Source organism: Sphaeramia orbicularis, chromosome 17 (assembly GCF_902148855.1).
Source record: "Sphaeramia orbicularis chromosome 17, fSphaOr1.1, whole genome shotgun sequence".
Taxonomy (NCBI): domain Eukaryota; kingdom Metazoa; phylum Chordata; class Actinopteri; order Kurtiformes; family Apogonidae; genus Sphaeramia; species Sphaeramia orbicularis.
This window is the reverse complement of record NC_043973.1, coordinates 30494588-30517156: the sequence shown is the minus strand read 5'-3', so window position 1 is coordinate 30517156 and position 22569 is coordinate 30494588. Positions and strand designations below refer to the sequence as shown.

Here is a 22569-nt window from a genome sequence, read left to right as displayed (position 1 = left end):
GCCTATAAATAATACATACTGCACTTCCACAGATCAAATAAAAACCCTTTTGGTTAACTCTCAAGCATTTAAAGCAGTATTTATTCATGTGCGCTGTCCCTGTTAAATAAATAAACCAAAATAAATACATAAAATCCTATCATACATAATGATGAAGCAGGATGTTGTCATACCAGTGGGATCCTCCTCTGTGAATTTGATCATTCCAGTGAAAGGAGCGGAGGGTCCAGCTGAGAAAAAAATAACAGTGTAAGCAAATACATTGAAAAATCCTTTGGTGTGTTTCTGAGGTGTGTCAGGGGTGCTCTGATGTGTCCTTCACCTCTAAGTCGGGCTCTGTCGGCGGGATCCATGGCGACCACCGCCTCAGAGACACGGGATGGACGGCTCACTCCTGCTTTGTTCAAGGCCCTCACTCTAAAAACGTAAGATCGGCCCTCCACCAGTCCTGTGACAGGGAAGCGGGCATATTTGACTGGGGTGTCATTACACTGAGCCCAGTGGTGGGTGCCCACCTCACACCTGCCAACAGAAGTACACAACAATTAACTTTGTCATAGTTAGAGGAACAAACTACTATATATCTACTATATATAGTTGGTATAGAAATTAGCTACTTAACTACTGAAACCATGTGCTCACACTGTGTAACAGTATTAACCCTTTCATGCATAGTGGTCACTACAGGGGACAGCTACTCAAAGATGTTCTCTTATGTCCTCCTGAGACTCAGCAATGCATCTTTGTCTTCTGTAGTGGACAAGAGTTTCACATCTTTACTTAAAAAATAAATAAATGTCCAGTGAAAAGGACATTATATATACAAAAAATGTATCTGAAAAAACTGTTGCATCATGCTGTTTCCAATTAAGGCAATTATTTAATGTAAAATAGCGAAAATGTTTACTCACTGGGTCTCAGGAGGAGATATTCATGGATTTTGTTGTTTTAGTTCCATATTGGTCCAACACAGTGGACGCTTATGCATTATCTCATACACCGCAATTCATACCATTACTGTAACTTTGCTGTTCTTGATAAACCTGATCTGCAGTAACATGTTTCAGTGTAAATTAATTGTTTGTTATTGTTATTAGACTGTCATTAAACAAAAGTTTTTTTGTTTTTTTTTTGCATATTATCTCCATGAAGTGAGAAATAACTACTATTATAGTATGTTAAAATGTGAGAAAACAACAGATTAGCAGCAGTAGAAATGTTTTGATTCATAGTTTTCACACAATATATCAGTAAATACATTTTTCTTTGCTTCAAATATTAAACACATGGGGTCCAGCTGAGTGGACATTTTTGCAACTCTATGAAAAATAAGTTCATAAGAAAATTTTCAAAACTAAAGAGGAATAAAAACACTCAGGTGAAAAAAATACTGATTAAGGTTCTCATAATTCATGCATGAAAGGGTTAATTAACAGTATTACAGCATTTAACAGTATTATTTACAGAAACAATTTGCTTTGAAAGTTATTTTCTTTGTTTGGTGCTGTAAGGAATTGTACTCTATGTAATATACAGTATATGAGTTTGAGCTGATTTATACATCCTTAGTAAACGATTATATTTTAGACTATGTTGGATTTTTGTTTGCGTTGAACATTTACTAAAACTAAGTCATGTGAGAAGTTTTGAACAAAAATGACTGTTTGGCGGAGCTGTAAAGTACTCATTTACATCTAAAATGTCAGCCTGACTAGACTGTAAGATGTCAGAAAAAATTTAGAAAACTGCTGGTTCAATCTTAAATAATACGTTGTACTTTACTCCAGAATTTGAATATTTCTAATTACTTTTCAGCGGTGCAAAGAGTGAGCTGACTGACCTATCGATATAGTATCCCAGGATGGAGCTGCTGCCCTCCACCGCTGGCTGCTTCCAGGTCACCACCACATAGTCCTTATTGGCATCATGACAGCGCACATCCAAAGGGGCCACGGGAACCCCCTCCACCTCCACATCAGCATCTGGCATTTCGACATGAACACACATGAACACCACACACACACACACACACACACACACACACACACACACACACACTTGTGAGTAATGCTGGTTCTAAATCAGGCTGTTCTCCATTACATAGCCGGTTTCTATTTTCTGACCTACTTTACAGTACAGTATTCATGGCAGCACAGCGGTCGTCTATGATAGATTACTTTATATATCTTGCTAAGATTAAGGAGTGCTGTGAGAATAAGGAGCTCCCCTCAGGGTTATGCCTGCTGTTTTTTAGTTCAAACAGCGCATACTATCTGTCATGGTATTTCTGACATGGAGACAGATATAGAATTGACATTCCTCAGATGAAACCAAACACCCTGAGAGAGGGAGCTTTATGTCACTTAAAGACACCCCAGATTGGATTAGCTCTCTGCTGGTCTCTGTGGTGTGCTGCTATATGTTGCTTTACTCACTTGTGCTCTATATATTATAAAAACATGTAGGACCGTACCTTTGACAAACACATAAGCAGAGTAGGCGTCAAAGCCAGATTTGGTGTTCACACGCAGGGTGTACATGCCCTCGTCTTCCTTGTTGAGGTGGATGAGAGTGAGAGTGGCACGGTTCCCAGACCAGTGGGTGTGCACCCACTTGGAGGGCTTCAAGGCCACAGCTGAAGGGGAAAATCAGAAAACAGGTCTGAATGGATACCTGTGATGGGTTCATACATTAACTCACAACAGGAGTGGAGCAGTTTTAACTCATAAAGACCCAGTGGTACTTTTGTTGCAGTTCCCAAGTGGATTTTTCTCATATTTAATCTTAAGTGATTTACCACCATTTATTGTAATATTATCCTCTTTATTTTGAGGTTTTTTTTTGTGTAAATCATGTATTTTCCTATATTTAATTCACTGAAGTAGAAGTAGATGTTCATAAAAGCTCAAAATAAATTCAAAGGTTATTATATCTGCCTCATACTTTATCACGGCAACAATGGATCAATTATTTTCTAGATATAGTTATGATGGAGAGGTCAGTGGCCCAGATGCATGCAGCCAGTCGAAAAACACTTAGTATGTGGGATGGTGTTTATATTATGGTTAAAGAAAGAGTGCAACATAATTGTCTGACTTTCCTGATCACTATTCTGTTTATATCTGTAAATTATATTCTCTTTCATCTATATACATGTATTTGTCTTTATTAGTTGGTTTTCCTATTCTGACATCCAGACTGGGTTGGTATGGGTGTGTCACTGGTTCTGGGGGGGTGGGGTTTATACTTTGTGTGTCACAGAATCTTGTATTATAAAATGTGAATTTCTTTCTTTTTCTTTTGTATTCTACTTCTGAGATGCACAATGAAAACAAATAAAAAATTGATCCAAAAAAAAAAAAAAAAAAAAACAGGGCCTTTTTTGGTAAAATATATCACTAACTGAACATAAACCAAGTTTCTCCACCCACTGTCATTTATCAAACTCCATTGGTTTTACTGTTGTAGAAGATGATGGTGTTTCTGCATTCACTACGGAGCCTCTGAGCGTCCAAACGGGTCATATCTGATGACCATGAAAAGATGACAAACTGCATTTTACACCAAATATTGATAGGATTAGTGGATCAACAGGTATTAAACATTCTAGATCAATAGATGGTTTTGGTCATTTGTGGCGTGTTTGGGTCTTTATGGATTAAAGAGAGATAACCTGTTACTCGTATGTTCAGTTAGTACTTACAGTCTCTGTACCACTGGATTTCAGGCTGGTATTTTTTCACAGTGGGATAAACGATGACAGTGCAGCCCAGGCTCAGTGTCTCGCCCTCGCGGCCAAAGGCCACCTCGAATTTGTCAATGATGGTCGTCTCAAAGGTAACACCATGTTCAGGGCTGAAACCATCTGCAGATATCAGAAGTAAATTCAGACTTTAATTTATTCCCATTTGGTCATATATACTATATATGGTGCATGTTTTTTCATTAGACTGCTGTGTCCTGATGCTGCTGTATAGTGCTGAAATATTAAATCAATGGGAAACAATACAATGAAGGGCAAGTTGAAAAGAGTAGAGTGATGAATCCCTGTAGGTTTGTCACTGTGAGCAGCCATCTTCATTCAAGGCCTATTCCAGAAACGTGTTATGGTTTGAAAGTTGCTCTGAGATTCAATCCATATCAACTCACCTAGAACTCAAAACTTTTCCGAGTTCATGTTGAAAAAAAATATCATATAAGACTACCTATTAAGAGTGTAGAACTTTGTCAAATCCATATGTTCGACTGCATGTAATTCAATGTCTGCACTTGGAGCTGAATATCCTCATTAGTTTATGTCTTGCTTGCCTGTGTTTCAGTGGTGCAGGTTGAAATTTATACTGAATATCCAAGAAAACCCCATTCTTTCTTATCTGTAGTATTAATAGAATTAGTATTAACCCTCCGGTATCCGGATGTGCCTTTTAAGCACACTTTGCACTTCTGGTTAAAAAACTTCATATTATTTTTCACAATTTAAATAAGGTTAGAATTCAAAAGTTGTTCATTTTTGCATGATCTTTCAAATTCTGGCCACCGACTAAAATGTGTACATTGTAAACAAACGAAAATTACCAGACTAGCATCTGTCTGCCAAGTGTGGCTAAAACGCACTATTTCTTCCATTTGATATGTATGATTAGTGCTGACTTTGATTTACAAAAATAAAATCAAATTAGAGCGGAAAAATAAATCAGTATATAATATTTAATAGTTTGATTTATAGGTGTGCATTTTACGCACACTTGGTGACAGATGCTAGTATTTTTGAACATCTGACCTAGCGCCAAAAATAATAATGCAAATTAACCAATGTTGGAGTTAATCACTGACATATGCCAGGATGAAAAAATCAAATAATATGTGATCCACTTTTTATGTAGTATATTGAAAAAATAATATTTTTTTGTGTTTTTTGCATCCAAAAAAAATGGTTTGTTTACATTACAAACACGGCATTTAAAGGGTTAAAAAATGTGACAGTTATTGAGTATTTAGTATTTTTATTTATGGCTCAAGTTGATGAAATAGAAAAAAGTGCAAAAGAATTAAAAACAAACAGTATGAAATTTCTTTTTTACATTATTCCACAAGTGTGCCAAAAAGGCACACTTGGTGCTTAGTAAGGGCCTTGTTGGAAGGGATACCAGAGGGTTAATATAGTTCTATTATAACTAAAAGGTACTAAAAGGTATTTATTAAAAAAACAAACAAAAAAAAAACCAAAAACTGTCAGACCTTGAAGAATAAAGCTTTAGAGCTGTAAAACCCACATTTTGACTGAGTTATTTCCCAAAGTTGAAATATTTCTTGGAAACTGAATCATTCATTTGAGATACCAAACATAAAAAATTAAAAAGCTGCATAAAAATCATTAAATTGACTTACGTGGTTTGGGATCAAGAGGACCTGCTTCCTCACCTTCCTGGAACCCTGATGAGAAATACATAATGAATTTACTCAGACAACATTTTAAGACCTTTAACCAAATGAGAGATGGATTTCGGGCTGAGAAAAAGGGAGCCGTTGTGGGAGAACAGAGTTACCTACTTTTAACAACAATGGTTGCCACAGAGGAAGATTCCCCTTTCACATTGAGTGCAGAGGCGTAATACTGAGCAGTGTCGAAAAAGTCACAGCTGGAAATAAAACATATACAAATGATTTATTCCTAGTGTCTCGACTGCATCGGGCACTTTGCAGAGTAATTTTAACATCAAATACTGAAGCTGAGGTCATGTGTATTTTGGGAAAGGCCATGCAGTGTGAGCTTAATGATTACCTACTTCTTGATCTCCAGGGAGTGCATGTTGTAGTTGCTCTCTGTTGTGTATTTCTCTGGGTGGGCCTTGGCGTCAATGAGCACGTTGTTTTTGTACCTTGAGGATGGCACAAGGACATCTGGTTTATTTTTGTCCTCACAGTTTGTAATTGCAGAGTGCGCTCGTGCCGGAAAACTTGTGTTGGCTGATAATGAGATGTTTGGACTTTTCTTTGAAACTCAGCAGAACTAAGTGCTCTCATCAGCCCCGTTTTTACTCTTTTTTTTTTTTTCTTTTTACTGAAAGAATTGAATTTTTTTTTTCATACATTGAAAAAACAAACAAATACACAAACTATGCACATCCAGAGAGTGGGTGTAAAAAACAAAACAAAACAAAAACATGTACAGCAGCTCATCGTGGTCCTGGCATACAGGATCTCAAAGTTAAGAATCAATACATAAATAAAGATAAACAAAAACACAAAAACATATTTCCTTCAGAGGATTTTTGGGTTCATATTCATGGTTTCATCTCAGCAAAATCAGATCTCAAAGGCTTTACATATCTCACCCATCCCTCCCAGTGTTGCACAAAAACATCCATCTTCAAATTTACAGTGAAGGTTATTCTTTCCATCCTATAAATTCCCATGGTTATATCTATCCAATTATTTATTGTCGGTTCTTCTTGCGTCATTCATTGTTTAGTTATTACTTTCTTTCCTCCAGCTAGTAATATGTAATAATTGTACATGATCATAAACTGTTGTAATAACTTTTATAATACATTATAAATGCATTATAATGTCTTATGAATGTGCACTTAATGCATTATAAACTAGACCTTCAAGTAAAGTGTTACCCAGAATTCTCTCCATAAGTGAGACTTTTTACTTTTCCATTGAAATTGGCAGATGTTTTGCCATTCTTCGTCCGTTATTGTTAGGCCTCCCTCTTTCTCCCATTTATCTTTTATGTATCTTGTTGAGTGATTGTGAAAGTTATGGAGACTTTTGTACAGTTGTGATATGTTTCTTTTCATATCTGATTTGTACGCTTTTATGAATAGCTGGATGAAAGGTTTGCTGTCTTCTCTGATACTCTCCTTTTTGATGTTTTGGTTGTGATAGTTCCTTAATTGAAGATATCTATAGAAATTTTCTTTTCCTGTCCTGTGAAGGTCAGGATTTCAAGAATGTATCCAAATATAGATCCAACTTGGGATCGGTGTCACCAGGCCAGGGATTAAAGCAAAAATTTTTCATCTGACTGAAAATTTTCTTCTGGTCAAAATCATTGGCCACTATTAAAAATGATGCAATGCAATACTACTATAGCATACACGTTTATATAGTCAAATTTGGCAATACTGTAAAACACACTGAATGGGAGAGTGTACAAGTGTAGAAGATAAGTAACATGGATAGAAAAAATGTCATGAGTGGTATTGGTGGGCGGTCCGGGGGTCCTCCCCCAGAAAATTTTTGAAGCTTCAGGTCAATTTTGGTGCTCTGTGGTTAATTTTAAAGGGTATGAAAACCTTTGAAGCAAGTGAAAATAATAACTAGAAGAAAACCTTACTGCAAAAAATGAGTGAAAAACTTTTTATTTAACAATTTAGGAACTCCTAAAACATAACTCCAACTCCAACAGCAACTAATCTTTTATTTTTTCTGCTTTTATATTTATATATATTTATATATTCCGTTCCAGATACTCTCTGAGGGTATTTAAAATACAGTGGCTTTGCAAATACCAAGGGTGTTACTCATTCATTCAGTTTTATCTTCGTACTGTACCACACAGATAGAAATAAGATGCTAAACGGGTCAAAATAAAGCACTTATGCAGTTGGGCGCGTAACCGCGTAAGGCCGCGGCGCGCACAGCCGCACGCACGGGAAGGCCACATACACACAAACACAAACACACACACTAGTCATATACCGGCAAGAGGAGATAAGCTATGAACCCAAACATGAAGGTACATGTAGATCAGTTCTGTCTTCTTCCCTTTTCACTGTGGTTCTTTCATAATGAAAGCTACTTGTTAGCACTAAACTAAAGTTAGTGTCTGGAGGCTGAACTTCGGTAAAGCTGAACTTGTCCATGTGTTTCTGAGGCACAGAATGAGCAGCGTTTCCTTCCAAAGAGAAATAGTCATCAATCTGTCCTCCCGACATAAAAATAAAGAAGTCATCTTATTATCATCACTGTTAAACCTATCAGCCCCTGTGCCTGTGTTAAACACCTGCAGATCCAGGACAGCAGATCCAGGACAGCAGATCCAGGACAGCAGATCCAGGACAGCAGACCCAGGACAGGATCGCGGTGCCGACTGGACTCCGCGAAACACGTGGGGGAAGTTACTTCAATATGACTTTTTTTCCCCCTCAATTTTTCCATTTGACGGAAATCCGTTGTGGTGACGGAGAACTTTAATCCCTGCACCAGGCTGATGCATCACTTATTCACATGTTCTGGACATGCCCAATATTATCCTCTTATTGGTCCAAAATTTTCAACACTTTGAGTGAAGTCATTGGGGAAAGTATTGCACCAAGTTCTACTATTGCTGTTTGGTGCAACTTCAAATGTTTTATCATTGTCTTCAGGAAACAGATCTTTTATAGCCTTTGTCAGTCTGTTGGTGCGACAATTGATTCTTCTAAAATGGAAATGGGCCACTCCACCGTCTCCCTCTCATTGGGTCAGGGATGGACTTTAGTTTGCCAATTTGGAAAAAATCAGATACTTGTTGAGGGGCTCACAACAACAATTCTCTAAAATATGGGAACCTTTTTTTGAGTATGTTCAGAAGCTGGACTTCCATGTAAACTCTGATTTTTTTTTTTACTTTAATCTTTTCTTCTAATCTTGTGTTAACAACCCAATACCGCTTCACTAGCAGCTTGTAATACATATATCATGTTTTGTGTTATTTTATATGTCTTTTTTCTTTTCTTTTCTTTTTCTTTTATGTATGTATTTATTTATTTATTTATTTATTTGAGTATGTTTTTTCTGTGTGTTATTTATTTTAATAGCTTTACGGTGTTATCGATCCTTGAACATTCTGGTCGTAAGCTCTTGTCTGTGATTTTGTGTTCTTTCTTAAACTATGTATGAAAAGTTTAATAAAGAAATTGAAGGAAAAAAAAAAGAAATCTTCTTTTCGTTTTTACTCTTTTGTGACTCAAAGTAGATGAGAAGCAGTGAATTGAAACATGTCTTACCAAGTGATCCTGGGTTTGGGCCACCCGGCCACGGTGCAGTGCAGTTTGACGCTCCTGCCCTCCCACACAGTCTGTCCACGGGGCTTGACGATGAACTCTGGAGGGTGTGTCAGGCTGTCTGGGTTCATTTTCTTCCTAAATTCAGACCACTCCTCCATCTACAGCATGAAAACAGAGGGAAAATTCTCACATTTACACATGGGTGCTTGTATGTTTTATGTGAGCTGTTACAATTTTACGAAACACGTGTGAATCTCCAGTGCAAGGATTGAAATGCTTTACCACTCTGCCCATTTCCAGGCGTTCGGCCGATTCCCTCACATGCTTCGACCTGGTTTTCTTCTCCACTTTCACCTGCATAGCCTCCTTGGCCTCCCTGACAAACAGGTTTCTCATGGCCACATAGTGAATGCCCTCCTCGATCGTCTCCTCATCCTGAGCCTCCAACAGACCCCGAACTGTATCATGACTAAAAAACAAGTGTGAGAACCATTTAGACCAGGGATCTGCACCTTTTAGAATCTGAACAGCCATGTTTGATCCAAAAGAGAAGGAAAGAAATGTGTCTGGAGCTGTGGAAAAATATCTATCAGACTAAACATTTTACTACAAAGCACCGGAGCTTGGGGGACTGAGCCTTCGCTGCAGCCCCCCCCACCCTATGGAACTCACTCCCACAAAACATTAGGACAGGGGTGTCCAAACTTTTTTTCAAGAGGGCCGGATCTGATAATGTGGACATTGCCAGGGGCCAGTGGTCCCTTCAGACATTTTTTAAACAGTAAAAATTACATATAAATGCGCTGTTCTACAACAATTTTATTTTCATTGTCACAATATCATTTTTTTAAAATGGCAATGTAACCAAATCTAAGCCACTCAGGTGTGAACAAATTAAAAAAACAAAACAAAACAGTTCTGCCTTCCTTTCACATCTGGAGTCAGATAACATAGAGCAAACTGTATAGAGTATCTTAAACTTCCAAGTTGATAAAAATCTTAACCCCACATTCATTTTAAACATGACTTATATGAGTAATCATTACTCATATATTACTCAGTAATACAAAGTCTGTTAACGTTTAAGATGAAAACATATGACTCTTACTCTCGTCTTTCACAAAATCATTCAGAAAGTAATATTCTGTGTCACATCTACAAGTACATAACACCAGCAGTGACAGGCAACTAACCTGGCAACTTGGTAGCCTGCCTTGGTGGCGAATTCATTGAACTCCCAGGTTCACATGAAGAGTCACTGTTGTGAGTTTAAAGCAGCTTGAATTTGCTTCACTTTTTCAGAGCGCTCACTCCCTGCTAGCTTGTCATATGCGTTAGCATGTTTTGTCTGCTCCTGTCTCTTTACATTGAATTCCTTAAACAAGACAACAGTCTCTTGACAAATTAGGCAAACACAATCACCTCGATTTTCAGTGAAAAAAAAATTGTAATTCCCATCTCTCCTGGAAGCGGCGGCCCTCACTGTCAACTTTCGTTTTTTTATTTACAGGCGCCATGGTTAGAAATTAGCGAAAAAGGTTCACGGCAAAGTCACAAAGCCAGATAGAGTTAGTGGTGCTGCCACCATGAGGTGAAAGGAGGAACTGCATTTTGAACCTTTTATGATTCATGTAGTCTGTTCAACAGTCCAAACGGGCCATAAATAATATAATATAAAACCCAAGCTGTGGGCCGTATAAAATCTGACCGCGGGCCGTGATTGGCCCCCGGGCCGGACTTTGGACATGCCTGCATTAGGAACTCAGACTCAATACAGAATTTCAAATCACTACTCAAAACTCACCTGTTCAAACTTGCATTTTCTCAAGCCCCTTTGTTCTTTTATTTGTTTGTGAAGCGTCTTTGAGTGTCCAAAAAAGCGTCATATAAGTGTGATGTATTACACTGGTCAACAACAAATTTATTGTTTAAGTTTTTTGAGCTGATTTAGGATAATTTTGGTGTGCTGAATCCAAAAATCACATTAATTTTGCTCAATCAGGTCAACTTTCTGAACTATGCTACATATTAGCTTTTTAACATTTTTGCTTACATTTATGGGCATTTTCACATCATATGATACAAAATTCTTTCATATTTCTTGCAATAAACGAGTTCTGAAGATTTTACTTTTGCCAATTTATGATTAATGTTCTTTTTTAATATTACAGGTGAATGAAATGGCTTTGACTAGAAGATCTTGCAAAAATAAGCCTGACGTATTCTGCTACATCTGCGGTGAATACACCATTGTACCTAACAGGAATCCTGCTAGAAAATGATTTTTTTTCTCTTAAAACCTATTTTGGGTGAGAACTATATAAAAAAAATCAACTGATAAAGTCACAAAAATGTAATCAATTTTGTGAGAAGATCAAATTTTTCAAAATCAAATTAGCAAAAAAACCTGACCTGATTGAGAAAAACAGATGTCATTTTTGGATTTAGCGGTGCAAAATGGTCCTAATTCAGTTGAAAAAACCTAGACAACTTGGAAAAAACATTTTTTTTGTAACCCAGTGTAATTATTTATTACTATAAGGTAGTTTGTCTGTGATAGGATATTTATGATTATCTTTGCATTTCTATTACAATAATGCAATGCTGGTGCATGACAAGGTTATTTTCATTAATGAAAACTAACAAAATGACAAAAACTAGAACTGAAAAAACATTTTAAATAAAAACTATAAATAAAAGAAAAAAATATAACTAACTGAAACTGTATTGCGTGCTTACAAAACTAACTAATACATATAAAAATTATGGATAAAATTCCCTTTGTTTTCATCTTTGTCAATGTCGGATTGGTATGAAATCAATTTATTTTGCAATTTTAGCAGGCAGCACCATACAACACTTCACGATCCCTCACTTCTTGTCACTTGTGGTTTAGAGTTGGCTTCTCATCCTCACTCTACCTGGCAATATTGGAGACTAGAGTTGGGAGAAAGCAGCAGAGTCTTGTATGGGATTTCTTTGAATACGACAGCGAGCAAGATAAAAGATATGAAAAAACTAAAACTAAACTAAAACTAAGCATTTAGAAAAAAAAAATGAAAACTAATAAAAACAAGCAAACCTACTCTGAAAACTAACTGAATTAGAAAAAAAAAAAAAGTCAAATGAAAATCCAAAACTATTATAACCTTGATGCATAATTGAGATTTTTTTCTTTTTTTTAATTTAGGGTGATATGGGATATAGGGTCTGATGGGATCTGTGCAGGTTTATATAGAAACAGATTAACTGTGAACAAATGCAAATTGAGTTATTTCTATTCAGTTGCAGTGTACTGTTATTAATTAATCATACAGTTAATAATGCAATAATTATTAGTAATTATTACAATTATTATCAATTATTGTATGCTGTAACTGTATGTTGTACTGTGTGTTGTATTTCATGCTGCCTCTTGGCCAGGACTCCCTTGAAAAAGAGGTTCTTAATCTCAATGGGATCTTTTTTCGTGGTAAAATAAAGGTTAAAAAAAAAAAATCGTACATGTAGTGGTTGATGTTTTGATCCTGTGTATAAGCTACTGATGTAAGAATGACTTTAGGCCTGCGACAATGAAACCAAAATGATCAAAACTAATTATTCATGCAGTTTTTTCTCTTACATATTGCACATTTATGTTTCATTTCTATATGTTCTGTCTGTTGTTTGATGTAGCTACAGGGATCAGATTGATAGTTAAAATATCTCATTCAGCAGCTGTAACTGAATCAAACATGTGTATCATTTAATACTCAGCGTGAACAGCGTTTATGTTTATATCATGAAATCCCGTACCACACGTTTTCATGATTTCTCACTCACTTGGCTCTAAATACGGGGACGACGTAGCCGATAACCTCTTTATCTGTGTCCATTGCCAGGTAGGTGCGTTTGGCTCTCTTGGGTAGCGGGCTCAGTTTAACCACCTCCTGCCCCTTCTCTGTCTTCACAGAGGTCTTCAGGCTTAGAGGGAGAACACAATAGTTATTACATTTAAAAACACATTACAGAGCATTAAATAACACGAAAAATATACTACATATGACTGATGGAAACAGTTAAGAAGAAAACAGCTAAAAACATTTAAATGAGACATTCTAGCATTAAGGCTTAAGTTTAGTATCAACATCAGTGATATTTAAGTCAAATCTGTCATCCTGCTACTATAAATATGCGATAAAAAATGAAATCTGTAATCAATGCATAACTGCAAATCCCTATAAATATGCATATTACTGAAATAGAGAGAATATTATCTAAAAACATCACAAAGTCGGTCACCTGCAAACATAAACTTCTATCCGTTTTGTGTTTCTGTCAAGTCTAGAAACTGTGAAGAGGCACTTGATTATTGTTTTCTTCTTTTTAAGTATAATTATTGATATTTGCATAGATGAGGCATTCTTTTTTGGCTTCCATCCTCACATAACCTGTGCAGTATTGACAACTTCTCAAATGTTAAAGTCTTTTTATAATTAAAAAAGAAACTTATTGGAAGGAAAAGAAGAACTACATAGAAGAGAGAAGATGAAAAACCAATACAGCTGTCTGGGAACATTCTGTAGCTTTGATTAAAAATACATGTTTTTCTGGTTTAGATCTTTTCACAGTGATTATTTAAAAACTAAGTAAAGACTTTAATGGAATATACCTTTATGGAAGCAGGTTTTGATGCATTGATTAAATAAAACACCTACAGCAGGGCAAAGGAGTTCACTCTTCGGTTTGGTTTGAAATGAACTGAACACATTCTACTAACTTCATTTTCTCTGTTTCTGATTTAATTGTATCAATAAGTAAAAGCTCAGGTTCCGATTAAAACTCAGAACAAATATAGTCAACGCGCCTCGGCATTTCTGAAACTTTAAACCAGAAGTGTCAAACTCATTTTACTTCAGGGGCCACATTCAGCCCAATTTGATCTCCAGTGGGCTGGACTAGTAAAATAATAACAGTGAAAAAAGTAAAATTACATTCTGATAATGTTTGCATCTACAACATTTCCTTAAAAATCTGAATAACATGAACAACCTGAATTGTCTTAAGAAAAACAAGTGCAATTTTAACAATATTCTGCCTCAGTTTACCAGTTTATCATTTACACGTGCGTTACAACTAACATTACAACTACAAATACATAAAACATTTAGTAACAGGCAGAATATTGGTAAAATTGCATGTACTTCTCTTACAATGTTTCAGGTTGTTCATATTTGTTCAGGTTATTCAAATTTCTTGTAAAAGGATAGTTTGTTAATATAAACATTTTCATGTAATTTTACTTTTTTACACTAAAACAAAGATAAAATCTGCAGTTTTCATTATTTATAGGTTATTATGATAATATTTTACTGGTCTGGCCCAATTGAGATCTAATTGTTCTGTATGTGGAACCTGAATTAAAATGATTTTTACACCATTGATTGTTAATATTTTCAGTGTATTTCATTCTACGGGCCGGATTGGACCCTTTGGCGGGCCGGATTTGGCCCTCGGGCCTTATGTTTGACACGTGTGCTTTAAACAAATGTGCCAGTTACATAAACGCACATTGAGCATCTGCTTTAGTCCAGTTACTCAGAAAGGGAAGGTGTATTTTGGTCCATCCTCTAAGATCCTGACCCACATCACACTTTGTATCAGCCTCCCTGTGGTGAGCTTGGTTTATAAACAGAGCCGGAACCGCTGGATATGAAGCCGGGAGGAAAAGGTCGATTTTAAAGTCCCGCTTTCGCTCATAATCTCTGCCTCAGTCTACCCTAGTCTACCCATTTGGCCTGGAGGAGGAACGGCATTACACGGCTTTGATAGAGTCTGTTCCATACTGGTGAGGTGGGATTGAGTTGGAGGAAGGGGCTGAATGCACAGCGGAGACAGACAGATGGAGTCTCAACAATGATTTCTGCAGAGTGAAGAAGTTACTGCTGACTCACCAGGTGTGTTGAAAGGAAGCCTTGGTTCAGTTTGCAAAAAAGTCAAAGGTATAAAAAGTTTTACTCTGGATAAATGCCTTTTTTTTCACACAAAGTTTTGGGAAAACCAGCTGCATGTGTCAGTCACTCCTCAGATTTAATAATAAAGGCTAAATTTGTGCAATCATTGAATTCTATGAGTAAAAAAAAAACACAAGGATTTGCCACAAACTGCATCGATGTTCTTTGGAACAAAATATGCACTTTGACACAAGATCAATTATTACAGACAGTGTACAGCTGATTACAGTTCCATGACCTCCATACAGTTGGCTTAGCAGCACCGTCTCAGGCTCTGTCTGCAGAAATAGCACGGCTGCCCATAAATATAACTGGCAGCTAGTCACTACAGATGAAATTCCTCCCCTGCCCCCCGTTTAGAAAGCTATCCTAGTTTCCAGCATGTACACTGGGCCCTGCAGCCTGAAGGACAAAGGAACCCAGACCACTTTAAACACCGACAAGTGTTAATGACACACTGGGAAAACAAAGACACAGTACTGAACATTACAGCCACTGACTTTGAGCTTAACTGGACGGACATACATATACACCCCTAAAAAACTGACAACGCTGCTATAGGTCAGTGTTTAGAGCAGGGGTGTCAAACATGTGGCCCGGGGGCCAAAACCAGCCCGCCAGTGGGTCTGGGATGAATTAGTGAAACACAAAAATTACACTGAAGATATTAACAATCAAGGATGTCAAAATAATTTTAGGTCAATTCCATCTAAAGTGGATTAGACCAGTAAAATACTATCATAATAAACTATAAATAATGAAAACCACAAATTTTTCTCCTTGTTTTAGTGTTAAAAAAAGTCAAATTACATAAATATGTTAACACTCACAAACTAACCTTTTACAAAAAATGTGAAACACCTGAACAAATATGAACAACCTGAAATGTCTTAAGAAAATTAGGAGTAATTGCACTAATATTCTGTCTGTTATTAAATATTTTGTGCATTAGTAGATCCACTGTGATCTGTAAGTTGTAATGAACATGTGAAAATGAGAAGCCGAGGCCAAATAACGGCATAAATTGTTAAAAATGCATTTTTTTTTCTTAATAAATTTCATTTTGGTCATGGTTGTTCATGTTTTTCCACATTTTTTTAAAGGATGTAAAAATTTTGATTATATAATTTTACTTTTTTCACTCTAAAACATAGAAATTAGACATACAAATTTTGGAATTGATATTATTTTTGTATTATTGTCTTATTTTAATCATCCGGCCCACTGCAGGTCATATTGGGTTGTATGTGGCCGCTGAACTAACATGAGTTTGACACCCCTGGTTTAGAGATTTGACTCTACTGCAGTGTTGGGTTTGTCCTAATGTAACATCCTTCAACAACAGCTGTGGTTTTAGGAAAGTACCAAAATGATGCCAGCAGAAAGACAACACCCGACACGTGACTCCATAACAGGGCAAAATACAACATCCACACAGTGAATATTTGAAAGTCCTCCTGTTGCATTGGCTCAGCATCACTCCCAAGTCTATGGAAGTGCTCGGCTGCATCAGGAGACTTTATTTGAGTAAATTTTCAAATATCATGTATTTTGGACCCTGCGTCTGCTTCACTCTTACCGATGGCTGCTGGTCTTGTAAGTGGCGAACGCCTGCGTGCTAACAGACGACTTGGAGCTCAGGTAACAGCTGCTCTCATAGTGATATTGCTGCTGCTGCTGATGCTCCTGATGCTGATGCTGATGGTGCTGCACCTGCAGTTTCTGCTTCTGCGACACTTGTAACGCTCCTGACATCCTGCAGGCCCACTCCGCCAACTTATAATGTCAGATTGTCCTTTACTTTAACAGCTCTGTAAATCAATCTCATTGTTATCATTTTGGATGACTTTATGAACTGAGGAGTTAGTTTAAGCCGGAGATGGGTTATTAGTTTTTAGGATGGATGGTTTTTGAACCCAGTTAAAATGGAATTAGAAGTTGTTAAGCACTACTTGTGTCTACTGTGTTAAATGAAGACGCAGCAGGTGTAAAAAAAAAAAAAAAAAGTGGCAGCATCACATTGTCAACAACCACCTTCACTGGTCAATGAGTCAAAGGTTTATGTGTAAAACAGCTCAGCAAAAGTTATTGTGATTTAACATTAAGACTCATTATCCACTGAAAGATCCATTAACTGGATTAAAGCTGAGGAACATGACCTTAACAGTAAATCTGGCTATGAGCCAGGTCATGACAAGATGATTTACAATTTCAATCAGTCGTTTCTGGTGTTAAGAACTTAAGACAAGATATGATTAAAAATATTCTTTCTGTACTAAAACTAAATGCCATATATCGCAAAAGAAACACATTCACAACTACAAGAAGGAAACAGACTTTGTTTTGCATTTTTTCTTACAATAAAGGTCTGTAGAGGAGTCATTTATTTGTGATTTAGGGATTTTTTTAATTTTTATTTTCAGTGAACAAAATCTTGATTAACCAAATTAATTAGATATAATGTCCAGCCCTATACTGTATACCATTGAACATATACTCAAGATGCTGAAACTGGTAATTTATTTTTTTAATTGGCTAATAAGAAAATATACTGTTGATTTATTTTCTGTGAAGTCAATCATTGTGGTGAACCAACCCCTTCAGATTGTTTTACTGCTCAGTGAGACAAAACACAAGTAGCTCCCACTGGAAATAGGGCCATTATGAAACCACATGACAATATGATGATCCATAACTTATTTCCAGTGTTTGACTGAAGTTATCTCCTATGGCTTCAGCCCTGGAGCAATACCTACCGCAGGCTGTGTCTTTATTAGTCAGGAGCTTTGAACTGTCAACTGGACTAGAAAGGGCATAGAGTGGATGAAATGAACTGATCTCTCTGTCAGGAAACAAATCTGAATGATCAGTCTATTTTGTTCTGATGTAAAACACAAAGTTTGAGATAAACTGACTGTTCTTCATTTAGAATCATAATTCAGTCCAATGACACATGCAGTCTCCTCTACAAGGACACAGCAGGCACACATTAAACACTGTTAGTGAGACAATAAAAACATGTTCATTAAAAAAACAAACTGTGTGATTTCAGTGGTTATATCTGGGCCTCGGGTGTTGAGGATTTTTTAGTTTGATCAAATGAGAAACTAAACCAACTGTTTGGTAATGAAGTCAGATTAATGAAGGAAATATATCCAACTCACCTCAAATAAAAATCCACCAATCCACGAATCGTTGACAATATGAGAAAAGGTGTGTTATTCCAAAAAAGTAGCTAAAGCAAGTCCAGATCCGGGCAAAGCAGCAGGGTGAGGGGCAGTGGACAGGACGGCAGTCCACAGAACAAAAATAATGCTGCCACTCGGCAGAATGCACAAGACACCGTCAGGACCTTTTAAGGCTGGGGCAGCTTTAAATTTAGACCATGAGAGAAGGGCCAGGGAGCTGAGGAGCTGCTCCTCAGGCGGCCCACAGGAGGGACAGGGGCCGGTGTAGTGCCGAATTCTGCTCCCTGCCGAAAACTGCTCCCCCTTCCTAAATCAGCCATGAAGAGGACAATGTGCACCAAATTCACCCTGTCACAATGTTTTCTCCTTTCAGACCGTAGAGTATGAAATTAATTGTGAATTATTCTATTTTTATTACTGTGTTAGAATGCCAAATGTTTGCCTGTTCTGTGTTTGGATGCACAAAGGTTTTTGGTCCCAGTAATTTTAGGTTGTCTGGAAGTGGAAACAGCTGTTCTAATGTTGTCAGTTATGCCTTTTTGTTTTATTGCACATAGATTAGTTTACCTTTGGAGGTTGAGAACATGTAGTCACATACATTTTTTTTTAAAAAAAGCTGATTTTCTAAAAGTATGTAATAACAATAATTGAAACTTGAGGTTTCTTTTTTGAGTTTTTACAGTTTGATTTTTTGTTTTGTTTTTACAAGCAAAAAAAGTTGTTGAAACCTGTACAAAAAAAAAGCAAAAAATAAAAAATAAATGCCCAGTGCAAAAGCTTGCCTACTGTGTGCAACTAAATCAAATTGTTGTTATTCATATTTATAAGCTCGACAATAAGATGCACATTGTTTAAAAATCTAGACTTTGTTCCAGCATTACAGTTATGTGTCCCACATTGTCCCACACAAACCCACTCCTTGTCCCACTGTGGCTCAGAAGCACCTGCTCACCCTAGTGGAGGGATCACAGGAGTCATGCAAATCAGCAGAGGACTAACACACACCTGTAGAGGAGGAACCATGGACTGTTTCCTACTGAGAATGGTTTGCAAAGTGTCAAAGAAGGATGATTATAGAGACATTCAAACTCCTACATTACAGACCAATGTCAAGTTTCCACCAGGTGACTAATGTGACATGAACCACTTTGAATGTCTTTATGTGTACAGGTCTGTTTCGCAGCTTACTCACCAAGTCCAGTATTCGACAATTCAGTCTGAAAAATAATTAATTAGCCTATAATTATACTGACAGGTTATCGCAAACATCAGCTCCTCTGATGACACAGGAAACAGTTTATTGGTGATTGCTGCCATCTGGTGGTGAAACGTGTTAACTACAGCAATCGTCGGTTGATGGGATGTCAACAAACGCTCAAAACCAGGGGTCACCAATCCTGGTCCTGGAGGGCCGGCATCCTGCATGTTTTAGATGTTTCCCTCTTCCAACACACCTGATTCAAATGATGTGCCTATCATCAAGCTCTGCAGAAGCCTGATAAAGACCATCAGGTGTGTTAGAAGAGGGAAACATCTAAAACATGCAGGATACCGGCCCTCGAAGACCAGGATTGGTGACCCCTGCTCAAAACTAAAGCTATAAGTATCATACCTACAAATCTTTATTTTTAGAAAACTGGTTTACTCACGGCATTTTATTAGTTAAACACCTTTTCAATTCAGAGGGTGTTTTACTGCCTTATTCTGAATTTCTAGATAAATTCAGCATTCTGTTACCTCCAAGGGGATATGCACAAGTTTTTGATGCTATCCCATCCGGTGTGATAATGCTTCTCAAAAATTCTGCAGCTCAGGAACCACCTCTGTTGAAACTTAACCTTGCTGACTCTGAAGTTGGACAAATTTGTTTTTCTGGCCAAAACAGAGTAAACAACCGCAATATACGTGGTTTATTAAAAAAAAAAAAAAAAGAAAGAAAAGTTGTCTCTGTTCCAAATGTGATGTCTTATTGGAATAATCAATTTCCAAACCTAAAATGGAAGAAAATCTGGTGTTTATTCTCTAAATATTTAATAATAAACAAGATAAAAGAAGTTTTTTCAAATTAATTCATAGTTTCCAAACTATTCCTACAAAGATATAAAAAAGATATCAGTGTAGATTGCTCATTTTGTAATCAATCAGAAGAAAATGTATATCAACTATTTTGGTCCTGTCCCTTTTCAAATATTTTCTGGCAAGATGTCTATTTTTTTATTTGTCAAAATATAATTTCTGATTTTTCTTTTACTTATTCAAAAATATTGTTTGGTATCTGCTCATATCCTGCTAACAAATCAGATCAACATTACATAATCAATTTAATTATATTTTTGGCAAAATACCACATTCACAAATCAAAATTCTCAAATCTCAAACCTTCTTTTTTAATTTTTTAAAATTGAGCTTACCCAGTGTATTTCAAACATTCAATACTCTAACTAGAAGCACTCGGAGAGCGCAGACCTCCGCCAAGGCTGATCAGTGGCCCCCCCATGAGCCCCCCCACCCCCGATCACCACCAAAATTTAATCATTTCTTCCTTATCCCATTTCCAACAAACCCTGAAAATTTCATCCAAATCTGTCCATAACTTTTTGAGTTATGTTGCACACTAACGGACAGACAAACAAACAGACAAACAAACAAACCCTGGCAAAAACATAACCTCCTTGGCGGAGGTAAAAAATAGAAAAGCTATCAAAACCACTGATGTATGCAACAGATTTGAACTTTGTGTAATTTGATTTTTTTTTTTTTTTTTTTTTTTTTTTTGATGTTGTTGTTGTTTGCATGGTTTGTCCCCTGGCTATGTTCTGTTCTGTTCTGTTCATGTCCTATAAGTTTTTTTTTGTTTTTGTTTTTGTTTTGTTTTTTTTTTATGAACAACTTTATTAACAACATTTGAGTATACAGTACAAGATTTTAAACAAATATCAAGATGTCAAAAGAGAAAAAGTATTTGAACATATAAGTTTAAAACTAGAAGCACTCGGAGAGCGCAGACCTCCGCCAAGGCTGATCAGTGGCCCCCCCCGTGGGCCCCCCCACCCCCGATCACCACCAAAATTTAATCATTTCTTCCTTATCCCATTTCCAACAAACCCTGAAAATTTCATCCAAATCGGTCCATAACTTTTTGAGTTATGTTGCACACTAACGGACAGACAAACAAACAAACAAACAAACAAACAAACAAACAAACCCTGGCAAAAACATAACCTCCTTGGCGGAGGTAAAAATAACGCATAGATTTAAAAATACAAAGCATAAAACACAAATAATAATAATAATAATAATAATAATAATAATAATAATAATAATAATAATAATAATAATAATAATATTTTTTTTTAAAAAGGAAATAAGTAAATAAATAATAAATCTGACAAATTATAAATAAATAAATGCAATAGAGAGTTCAGTCAGTATTGAAAAATTGTTTATAAATAGCCAATGTGTTAGTGCTTTTTTGTATTATATTATATATTAATTCTAAAGATTTAATATAATTTTCAAATTCTAATAGGAATATTTTAAAATTTGGGTGTGTTTTAGTATATTTGTTTTTATGTAAATGAAATTTTCCAAATAATATAAATAAATTTACAATAAATTCTAGATTTTTAGTATCATGTTTAAAATAAGTAATTACATTTTGGGATGTTATATTTATTTTATTGTTACTTTTAGATATGACATAATTTTCAATTTTGGACCAAAAATTAGAAGAATGTTCACATAAAAAGAATAAGTGTAAAGTAGATTCAGATTCAGATTGACAAAAATTACATATTTCTTCCACATCATAAAATTGACACAAAACAACGTTGGAGGGATATATGTTATGTAAAATTTTGAGATGTAAAATTCTAATTTTGTTTGTAACACAGTAATTATATGGTAATGACCATGCTTTTGACCACTCAATTTTAGAAAAAGTTGAATTCCATACTGCTTTACCTCTGGGGGAAATTTTCTTCTTTTCATTCAGTGCATTACGTATATGTCTGTTATTACAGCTCGAACTAAAAGTATTAATGCCATTAATCAATAAACAAGGTTTATTTGTCTGTGATGTTCATGTCCTATTAGTTTTTTTTTATTTATTTATTTATTTATTTTGGTTCATGAATGTTTTGTTTTTGTTTTTGTTTTTTTAACTTTATTTAAATATCATTATACAAACATTATCAAACATTTAGCATATAACACAATACATACAAGAGAATACATATATAAAAACAAAAAACAATCATAAAATCAATATATGCATGAAATACATTTTCAATAATTCCTATACAAAAAATAAATAATAAATAAATAAATACATAAATACATACATACATACATACATACATACATACATACATACATACATACCTACAT

At 35.9% G+C, this 22569-nt stretch overlaps 1 protein-coding gene across 4 annotated transcripts in view; it reads right to left on the bottom strand.

The window, feature by feature from the left end:
* myom1a (myomesin 1a (skelemin)) overlaps positions 1–18366 on the bottom strand; it is a 35397-nt gene extending 17031 nt beyond the window's left edge. Inside the window, exons 1-13 of one of the 4 annotated variants that reach the window (XM_030161362.1) lie at positions 18157–18366; positions 16572–16803; positions 12822–12962; positions 9282–9468; positions 9000–9157; positions 5787–5879; positions 5551–5639; positions 5389–5433; positions 3704–3865; positions 2474–2635; positions 1841–1982; positions 323–522; positions 174–230 (exon numbers count right to left, since the gene is read on the bottom strand). In XM_030161362.1, the coding sequence (XP_030017222.1) occupies positions 174–230; positions 323–522; positions 1841–1982; positions 2474–2635; positions 3704–3865; positions 5389–5433; positions 5551–5639; positions 5787–5879; positions 9000–9157; positions 9282–9468; positions 12822–12962; positions 16572–16747 (1612 nt within the window). In that variant the 5' untranslated portion in view covers positions 16748–16803; positions 18157–18366. The remainder of the gene's footprint in view (positions 1–173; positions 231–322; positions 523–1840; positions 1983–2473; positions 2636–3703; positions 3866–5388; positions 5434–5550; positions 5640–5786; positions 5880–8999; positions 9158–9281; positions 9469–12821; positions 12963–16571; positions 16804–18156) is intronic. The other 3 variants (XM_030161363.1, XM_030161364.1, XM_030161365.1) reach the window with 3 other exon arrangements.
* Between the last annotated feature and the right edge of the window lie 4203 nt (positions 18367–22569).